This window comes from Notolepis coatsorum (genome assembly GCF_963971535.1).
Source record: "Notolepis coatsorum genome assembly, chromosome: 1".
Taxonomy (NCBI): domain Eukaryota; kingdom Metazoa; phylum Chordata; class Actinopteri; order Aulopiformes; family Paralepididae; genus Notolepis; species Notolepis coatsorum.
In genome coordinates this window covers 4,573,872-4,584,966 of record NC_140165.1, presented here as the reverse complement: position 1 = coordinate 4,584,966, position 11,095 = coordinate 4,573,872, and the positions used below count along the sequence as shown (strand labels likewise).

General features: G+C 40.5%; 1 protein-coding gene across 1 annotated transcript; it reads left to right on the top strand.

The window, feature by feature from the left end:
- The first annotated feature begins 798 nt into the window (after positions 1-798).
- Positions 799-10,835, top strand: pln2 (phospholamban 2). The gene is made up of 3 exons (XM_084327406.1): positions 799-924; positions 8,341-8,407; positions 9,148-10,835. Exon 3 carries the CDS (start codon positions 9,568-9,570, stop codon positions 9,727-9,729), a length of 162 nt encoding a protein of 53 aa, XP_084183532.1. The 5' UTR covers positions 799-924; positions 8,341-8,407; positions 9,148-9,567; the 3' UTR covers positions 9,730-10,835.
- The last annotated feature ends 260 nt before the right edge of the window (positions 10,836-11,095 follow it).

The following is an 11,095-nucleotide window of genomic DNA, read 5'->3' as shown; positions in this document are numbered from 1 at the left end:
ACACACACACAGACACACATTTGTGCATGGAAACACACACACACACACACACACACACACACACACACACACACACACACATACATGTGTGCACGCAAGCATACACACACACAGACACACATTTGTGCATGCAAACACACACACATACACACACACAGACACACACACACACACACATTTGTGCATGCAAACACACACACACACACACGCACATACACACACACACTCACACAGACATACATTTGTGCACGCAAACACACACACACACACACATACACGCACACACTATTTGTGCATGCAAACACACACACACACACACACACATACATTTGTGCATGCAAACACACACACACACATACATACACACACACACACAGACACAAATTTGTGCATGCAAACACACACACACATACACACACACACACGCAGACACACACACATGTGTGCATGCAGCCATGCACACACACACACACACACACACACACACACACGCACACACACACACAGACACACATTTGTGCACACACATTCTCATTCTCTTACCATCCCTCCCTCTCTCATTCTCTGTCATCATCATCTCTCTCTCCCTCTCTCTCTCTCTCTCTCTCTCTCTCTCTCTCTCTCTCTCTCTCTCTCTCTCTCTATCTCTCTCTCTCTCTCTCTCTCTCTCCCCCTCTGTCTCTCGTCTCTCTCTCTCTCTCCCCCTCTGTCTCTCGTCTCTCTCTCCCTCTCTCTTTCTCTCTCTCGTCTCTCTCTCCCTCTCTCTCTCTCTCTCCCTCTCTCTCTCTCCCTTGGTCTCTCCTCTCCTCCTCTGGTCAGAGGACTCATTCTGCGTACAGTCTGTATGTAACTGGTCTGTACGATTTCTGGTCGCCCTGACAACTGTGTTCTGACGCAGCGACCGAGAGCTCCTCATTCTGAGCGGTAGGAAAACTTTATCATATAATAATAACATCACAACGCTGTCATATTCATGTTTATCATGCCATATTCATGTTATCATGCCATATTCATGTTATCATGTCATATTCATGTTCTCATGTCATATTCAACAGATAATTCACCATTCACAGACAACACCAGTGTTTTCAAAATGTGGCCCCCAAACTTGCCTTTACATGACAAGTGAAATATCTTACGATTTTTTTTCATAAGTGAATAAACAAACTGTTCTCAAGGAAAATTGGATCTCTTGTTATTGTTGAAAGATACCTGAAAAGTGACTGTTATTGTTGAAAGATACCTGAAAAGTTACTGTTATTGTTGAAAGATACCTAGAAAGTTACTGTTATTGTTGAAAGATACCTGAAAAGCTACTGTTATTGTTGAAAGATACCTGAAAAGTTACTGTTATTGTTGAAAGATACCTATAAAGTTACTGTTATTGTTGAAAGATACCTATAAAGTTACTGTTATTGTTGAAAGATACCTGAAAAGTGACTGTTATTGTTGAAAGATACCTGAAAAGTGACTGTTATTGTTGAAAGATACCTATAAAGTGACTGTTATTGTTGAAAGATACCTATAAAGTTACTGTTATTGTTGAAAGATACCTGAAAAGTGACTGTTATTGTTGAAAGATATCTGAAAAGTGACTGTTATTGTTGAAAGATATCTGAAAAGTGACTGTTATTGTTGAAAGATACCTATAAAGTTACTGTTATTGTTGAAAGATACCTGAAAAGTGACTGTTATTGTGGGAAGATACCTATAAAGTGACTGTTATTGTTGAAAGATACCTATAAAGTTACTGTTATTGTTGAAAGATACCTGAAAAGTGACTGTTATTGTTGAAAGATATCTGAAAAGTGACTGTTATTGTTGAAAGATATCTGAAAAGTGACTGTTATTGTTGAAAGATACCTATAAAGTTACTGTTATTGTTGAAAGATACCTGAAAAGTTACTGTTATTGTTGAAAGATACCTGAAAAGTGACTGTTATTGTTGAAAGATACCGGAACAGTTACTGTTATTGTGGGAAGATACCTGAAAAGTTACTGTTATTGTTGAAAGATACCTATAAAGTTACAGTTATTGTTGAAAGATACCTGAAAAGTGACTGTTATTGTTGAAAGATACCGGAAAAGTGACTGTTATTGTGGGAAGATACCTAGACAATTTATGTTATTGTGGAAAGATACCTGAAAGGTTACTGTTATTGTTAAAAGATACCTGAAAATGTACAGTTATCGTTGTTGTTTTACAAAGTAAGATGTATCTCCTAGACCAGGGGTGGCCAACCAGTCAGAGACTAAGAGCCACAAAAATGACTATGTGGTACCACAAAGAGCCACACCATATATACCAGCGTTTCTCAACCTTTTTTTCAGTCACAGCACCCTTCATGTGTTTATAGGTCCCACCCTCTGGCCTCTGAAGTTGCTAATGTCTTTTTTATTTGGGCCTCACACAGGGTTAACCTCTTAAGCCTGAGCGGTCCGGTACTGGACCACAAATGACATCACGCCATAAATCCATCTCTACAGAATGTATGAATTAATGTTGTGTTTTCTTTTCAAATGTAGCCAAGACTCGAGTAAAGACCCTAACCCTATCAAAACAGCAGCCAAAGTGTATATTTTCAGAATTACGTTTGTTTACCAATGATTTTAACTGTTATTAGTGAAATATAAGATTATAGAAATCTCAGGGCATTGAGTCGGAAACTGGCGCATATTGACGGGAGGAAGTGGCGCAGCCAAAAGTGAGTGTAGTCTTTTGAAGGAAGAGACCCAGGGCTTTCGAATTTCTGGTCAATTTTCTGGTAAATTTCTGGTCAATTTGAGCAATTCACAGTCAAAGATAATTTTTTTTTTAAATAATTAAATAAAAAAATACAATTGATATTCTCCTTTGGTTCATTACAGTCTGCAAATGTTTATTCTACGTTCTTATGGAATGAATGACATTTAAAAAAAGAATGTTAAAAAAAAGATTAATAATAATAATTCTAACTGAGAATATCTATATTCTAAGAATTACATGCATTGTAAATATGTTTTGTAAATTAACTGCATGCTCTCCGTAAAGTCAATAAATCCCTCTCCTCAAACTGGTAGTCATAATATGCTCTGGTATAATATGAGTTATGACTAACTGAATCAGAATTAGGCTACCTGTAGGAGTGATATATATAGACTAGACTGAATCATATTACAGTAATAATCTGTATGCATTCTATCCCAGGGAGAGATGTTGCCTTGTACAGTAACTAAACTACCTTTCAAAGTTAAAGTACAGTAACTATACTACCGTTCAAAGTTAACGTACAGTAACTATACTACCTTTCAAAGTTAAAGTACAGTTACTATACTACCTTTCAAAGTTAAAGTACAGTAACTATACTACCTTTCAAAGTTAAAGTACAGTTACTATACTACCTTTCAAAGTTAAAGTACAGTAACTATAGTACCTTTCAAAGTTAAAGTACAGTAACTATAGTACCTTTCAAAGTTAAAGTACAGTAACTATAGTACCTTTCAAAGTTAAAGTACAGTAACTATAGTACCTTTCAAAGTTAAAGTACAGTAACTATACTACCTTTCAAAGTTAAAGTACAGTAACTATAGTACCTTTCAAAGTTAAAGTACAGTAACTATACTACCTTTCAAAGTTAAAGTACAGTTACTATACTACCTTTCAAAGTTAAAGTACAGTAACTATAGTACCTTTCAAAGTTAAAGTACAGTAACTATACTACCTTTCAAAGTTAAAGTACAGTAACAATACTACCTTTCAAAGTTAAAGTACAGTTACTATACTACCTTTCAAAGTTAAAGTACAGTAACTATAGTACCTTTCAAAGTTAAAGTACAGTAACTATACTACCTTTCAAAGTTAAAGTACAGTAACAATACTACCTTTCAAAGTTAAAGTACAGTAACAGTACTACCTTTCAAAGTTAAAGTACAGTAACTATACTACCTTTCAAAGTTAAAGTACAGTAACAATACTACCTTTCAAAGTTAAAGTACAGTAACAGTACTACCTTTCAAAGTTAAAGTACAGTAACTATACTACCTTTCAAAGTTAAAGTACAGTAACTATACTACCTTTCAAAGTTAAAGTACAGTAACAATACTACCTTTCAAAGTTAAAGGTGGTATAGGCAATTTGAGAGAAAGTGTGGTCTTACATAATATCCCGGCCTCTGATTGGCTGGCAGACTTCCACTGTGTACCTTTTGGTGAGGAGCTCAGCGGTGGTGTTCGTTTTCTTATATGACCCTGACAGCCAATCAGATTTGTTGTTTGGTGTGCCAAGTGGTGTTGCCGGGGGGTCACCACCGCTGTGAGAAGACCGTCTGTCCATCAGAGGCTGGGACATATTTTTTATTAATATTATTATAATAATTTTTTTATCCAGTTTAAAACTGCTGGTGCCTCCAGGAGTCTGGCTGGACATGTTAGATCACTCTGAACTTGTCTACTACACCTTTAAAGAGCGGTTACTTCTTAAAGTTACTTCCCCCCCCCTTTTTACCTGTTACCATAGTAACAATCTAAAACTGCAGAGTTACAACCGGCCACAGGGTAGCGATATCCCTCTGCCTGCACACACACACACACACACACACACACACACACGCACACGCACACACGCACACACACACACAACACAACACAACACAACACAACACACAACACACACAGATTAGAGACAGAGAATGACCGGCATCCAACTCATGACACAGGCTGTGACTTACACACTTACTGACTAACACACGTGCACATACACACACACTTACTGGCTAACACACGTGCACATACACACACACTTACTGACTAACACACGTGCACATACACACACACTTACTGACTAACACACGTGCACATACACACACACTTACAGGCTAACACACGTGCACGCACACAGACACTTACAGGCTAACACACGTGCACGCACACACACACTTACAGGCTAACACACGTGCACGCACACAGACACTTACAGGCTAACACACGTGCACGCACACAGACACTTACAGGCTAACACACGTGCACGCACACAGACACTTACAGGCTAACACACGTGCACGCACACAGACACTTACAGGCTAACACACGTGCACGCACACAGACACTTACAGGCTAACACACGTGCACGCACACACACACTTACAGGCTAACACACGTGCACATACACTAGGGCTGGGCAATTAAACGAAAAAAAAAATTGCGATCTCATTTCATAGACCTATGCAATCTCATTTCTAAATTATGAGGATTTTTTATTTTTTTTAACTTTTTACTTAACTTTTTTAAATGATGACGATTCTGACTCGAGTTATTTTGTATGTTAGAAGAAGAGACTTTTAAGTTTAAGTCAAGCACTTTCATATATGTTACAGTATGTTTAAGTTTAAGTCAAGCACTTTGATATTATGTTATGTTGTCTGAACCTCTTACCCTGCAACGTACCAAGAAAAATACTTACTTACTTACTTACTTACTTACATGTGGGCCATTTTTAGGATGATTTGCCCACCGGCACTTTGGCGACCCCTAGTGGCTCGGGTGTGCATATTTTGTAATACAATATAATACTGTATATCGAATTGAAGGCTAAAAACTAAAACTAAAATAGCCATTTTTGGGGGCGCAGGTTAAGAGGAAAGAGTGCAATAAATTATTTTATTGAAAAAATAAGAATCGTGTGAGAGAATCGTGATCTCAATTCTTAGAGAGAAAAATCGTGATTCACGTTTTTGCAAGAATCGCCCAGCCCTAACGTACACAGACACACGTGCATCCTCTTCTTATTATTCTAGTTTAGAACGTTGGGGTGGTGACCAATCCTCTTATTATTATTATTATTATTATTATTATTATTATTATTATTATTATTATTATTATTATTATTATTATTATTATTATTATTATTATTATTATTATTATTATTATTATTATTATTATTATTATTATTATTATTATTATTATTATTATTATTATTATTATTATTATTATTATTATTATTATTATTATTATTATTATTATTATTATTATTATTATTATTATTATTATTATTATTATTATTATTATTATTATTATTATTATTATTATTATTATTATTATTATTATTATTATTATATTTTAAGTGTTTTTTGTGACAAAGTCTGTTCTCTCTCTCTCTCTCTCTCTTTCGGCACTCCTGGTCTCTGACAGGGATAAGTCTAAAGTGGAAAGTGTCCTGAGCAGTGAAATGAAAAAGATCTGCTCTTGGCTCAGTGACAATAAATTGTCTCTACATCTGGGAAAAACAGAGGCCATACACTCTTTGGGTCAAACGCCAACCTAAAGAAATCCCAGGGTTTTAAAATTAGAGTAGGTGAAAACATTATTGAGGATAAAGAGGAGGTCACCTACCTGGGCTTTATTTTAAATAACAAACTTTCTAATGGAAGAAATGGCACAAAAAGTTATTACTAAGGTCAATCAAAAAACCACATTTTTATTTAGAATTTCCTCGTTCATAAATAGGAACGCTCTGAGGACCCTAGCTGGAGCCCTCATCCAATGTCACTTTGACTATGCTTGCACTTCATGGTACAGCAACATATCCAAACAAATGAAGACACAGCTCCAGACCTCCCAAAACAAACTAGTGAGACTCCTGCACAACCTTCACTTTAGGACTCACCTAACGCCAGCCCACTTTATCAGTCTGGGATGGCTTAGGGTTGAGGAAAGGGTACACCAGCTTAAAATGCTACTGGTTTTTAAAGTACTGAAAGAAAGTACCTAGTAAATTACTTTTATAAAGTAGGAGATGTCCACAAACACGCCACAAGAGGAAGCCCCACGGACCTGGTCCCGCCGAGAGTCAGGACATGCATGGGGGAAAGATGCATTTTTCTTTTTTACTCTGCTACTGTAATGTGGAATGCCCTGCCAACATTCATAAAACTCCTGAACTCCCCTCTCGGATTTAAATCCGCCCTAAAAACATGGCTCAGCAGCAACTCAAATTGGTCTTAATATGGTTTTTATCTCTTTTATCATAACTTGGCTTTTATCTCTCTATATCATGAGTTGCTTTTTATTTAAATTTTTTTATTATATTATCTTTTTCCCCCCTCCTTTTTTCCGATTTTTCTCCCATCCCACTGTTAGTCGTTATGCCAATTCCCAACCCCCTTCCTGGTTGTTGCGCACTCCCCCCTACTGTTGGTCCGGGAGGCCGGAGACTATCACATGCTTTCCTCCGACGCATGTGCAGCCAGCCGGCAGCCAGCCTGGCAGCGCAGATTCTCACCGGGAGAGTGTAACGTGTGGAAGGTCACACTACCTCCCTCCAGATCCTACCCTCGCTGTGCAGGCGCCCCGACCGAACTGTAGGGGTCGCTGTCCACAACGCCCAGGACCCACCCATCAGCTTTCCCACCCCTAACACTGCCAATTGTGTTAGTATGAACGACCAGCCAAGCTGATAGCAACGCAGAGAGCTGGATTCGAACCCAGCGTCTCCAGCGTTGATGGCGAGCGCCTTGCCCACTACAACACCTAGCCGCCCCATCATGAGTTGCTTTGAAGGGTTTGCGGATTATTATAATTTTTTTTTTATTGATATTTTTCCCCCTCCTTTTTCCTCCGATTTTCTCCCATCCCAATGTTAGTCGTTATGCCAATTCCCAATGCCCTTCCTGGTCGCTGCGCACTTACCCCCCACAGTCGGTCTGGGAGAGGGAGGCTATCACGTGCTTCCTCCGACACACGTCTAGCCAATCAACCGCTTCTTTTCACCTGGCAGCGCGGACTCTCACTGAGAGGGTGTAACGTGTGGAAGGATCACACTACCCCCCTTAGATCCTATCCGCGCTGAGCAGGCGCCCCGACCGAACTGTAGGAGTCGCTGTTTACAACGACCCGGACCCACCCCGCCAGCTTCTCCCACCCTCTAATGCAGCCAATTGTATTAGTGTGAACGGCCAGCCAAGCTGGTGACAACGCCGGAGCTGTGAGCTGGATTCGAACAGGCGAATCCAGCGTCTCCGGTGTTGGTGACGAACGCAATCTCCGCTACGCCACCTGACCGCCCTGCGGATTTTCTTTTAACATTAGTTGACTGTATGAGTTTTCAGGTTAGGTGTTATTGTACTTATTTTTAGGGTGTCCTAATGTCCTAGTGTACATGTCCATTCGTGTTTTTGTGCCTTTTATGTTCCACGTATGGACCACAATGGAAACAAGCCTTGGCTTTATTGTGTTTTATCCATTTTTGACCAGCGCGTTGACACCGTTATTGTTTGTTTTTCAAATGTTTGTCCCACGATTGTGTCAAAATAAAGTATTCAATCAATCAATCAATCAATCAATCAATCAATTCTTTCTCTTTCTCAGAACTCAGACTAGAAAAAGAGAGGAGTAAAAAGAGAAGAGAAGAAGAGAAGAGAGCTCATCAGAACTAGTGAGTAAACAGGACGGCGCTGGAGCTGTTCAGCTGATCTCCTTCTCAGTCTTAGAATGTGTAAAGATAATAGGATAAACAATAATATGAGTATTAATGGAGACAACATTTTAAGCCGCAGGCTGTCATTTCCTAACACAGCAGTGTGTGTTTTTTTTTTTTTTTTGATCCACTTTTTCTCCCATTTTCTATATTTTCTCCCATCCCAATTTCGTATCATCCAATTCAACCCTCCCCTGTCACGAACGCTGTTTCTTGCCTCCCACAAGCCGGCTGCAATGTGGACTAAGTCATACATAGCACAAGTCCCCTCCGGTACTTGAGGTAACAGCAGTCGCATCTTTTCACCTGCGCAGCTCGACCTCTCAGTGTCGAGGAGTAACGCGTGGGAGGCTCACGCTGCCCCCGACACTTCCTGATTCTACTGCGCAGGCGCACCAACCGACTTGTAGGAGTCGCTTGTTCACAACGTTCGATCCCCACCCTTCAGTTTTCCCTCCCCGTAATACGGCCAATGTGTATTACTGCGGACGACCAGCCAAACTGAAAAACAATGTGGAGAGCTGGATTCGAACACGCGAATCCTAGCGTCTCCACACTGGTGGCGAGTGCCTTAGACCACTACACCACCTAGCCGCCAGCAGTGTGTGTTTTTAATCACATACTTCTTTTATATGTATTTTTTGTGACTTTAATCTGTGCCTTTCATGTGTTTCTTACTTTGTCTCTGCCTGTTACAGGAGGAAGCCAGGTCAGAACCAGCCCAGCCCAGCTCTGTCCAGAACCATCCCAGCCCAGCTCAGAACCAGCCCAGCTCTGTCCAGAACCATCCCAGCCCAGCTCAGAACCAGCCCAGCTCTGTCCAGAACCATCCCAGCCCAGCTCAGAACCAGCCCAGCTCTGTCCAGAACCATCCCAGCCCAGCTCAGAACCAGCCCAGCCCAGTTCAGCTCAGACCAGCCCAGAACCAGCTCAATCCAGAACCTGCCCATCTCCATCCAGCCCAGCTCCATTCTATGCCAGCCTAACCCTGACACAAATCAAACCAACCCAAACCCAACCCAGCCTCAACTGAATCAGTGACCAATCTAACCCAAGTGACTCTAAGCCGGGTCAGTTTAGTCTCTAGGTCGGTCCATCTCTCCTCACAAGGTTCCCCAATGGAGCGTGTGCAGCACATGACCCGCTCAGCCATCCGACGGGCCTCTCAGATCGAGGTGAACCCCCAGACCCGGAGGAACCTTCAGGATCTGTTCATTAACTTCAGCCTCATTTTAATCTGCCTGTTGGTGATCTATGTCATCGTGCTGCTCAGCAGCTGACCGGTTAAAACCGGCTAAAAACCAGTTAAAACCCATGCTAAAACCAGATCCATGGGCATTATCTTCCGAGTAGGTAAAACACTGTAAAAAAAGCACGGTATTACTGTTCCCACTGTGACTTGTTTACAAGATCCAGTAATAAAAAACACAGATTTATAAAATTGTCGTTGATAATTTTCTCACATAATCGACACATACATAGCAACCGTTGTTTTCTTCCAACATGGAGGACAAATGGACGCTCTAAACATCCCATAAAGGTCTCTATTCGCTGTTTCTTCCAACATGGACGTTTTCTAAACATTCTAAAACTAACACGGTAACATTCTATCCCCCTGGTCACCCACCTGTTTTATTATCTTCATGTTTAAATTGATCTGTTGAATGAAATTCTCCAGTCACTCAGATCATGGGAGCACTTCCTGTTTTTACACAAGAGGGTGCATGATTTGTCAGACCTAAGACCAGAGCCATAGATAGACAGGGTTTGTCTCCAGGTTAGAGAGACCAGAGCCATAGATAGACAGGGTTCGTCTCTAGGTTACAGACCAGAGCCATAGATAGACAGGGTTTGTCTCTAGGTTAGAGGCCAGAGCCATAGATAGACAGGGTTTGTCTCTAGGTTAGAGGCCAGAGCCATAGATAGACAGGGTTTGTCTCTAGGTTACAGACCAGAGCCATAGATAGACAGGGTTTGTCTCTAGGTTACAGAGACCAGAGCCATAGATAGACAGGGTTTGTCTCTAGGTTACAGACCAGAGCCACATAGATAGACAGGGTTTGTCTCTAGGTTACAGACCAGAGCCATAGATAGACAGGGTTTGTCTCTAGGTTACAGACCAGAGCCATAGATAGACAGGGTTTGGCTCTAGGTTAGAGGCCAGAGCCATAGATAGACAGACTATATGGACATCATGATGCTGTCTCTTCCCCAGAACTAAGAAGTGTAATAATATGGAACAATGTCCTACCGAACGTCACCATATAGCGACCAGTGGTCTGGGACGTCCTCCTCACTATCAAAATGTCGGGGTCCACATTTAAAGGTGCATTGCGTAGGCTCGGGAGAATATAACTGTCCTCAGAGAAAATGCTAGAAATCTACTGAACACCTATACTGTTATTGTTTACCAAGGCAGGAACCCTGTCTTTTCCTGTTCAAATAAGTATATCCTTGACTTAATAAAGAACGTTCAGTGCCTCAAAATTATCTAGTTTTTGATTGATGATGACAAGATAGAATCATTCTAACAATTACATGTATAGAAAAACATTCAGGGCCTAAACTATAGCCACTGCAGATGAAAATAAATGTCTCTTTCTAAACTGCAGAATGCACCTTTAGTCAAATGCAATATTTCCCAGT

What these genes read in the sequence shown, in the direction of transcription:
- pln2 (XM_084327406.1), top strand. Translation starts at nt 9,568, where the DNA reads ATGGAGCGTGTGCAGCACATGACCCGCTCAGCCATCCGACGGGCCTCT.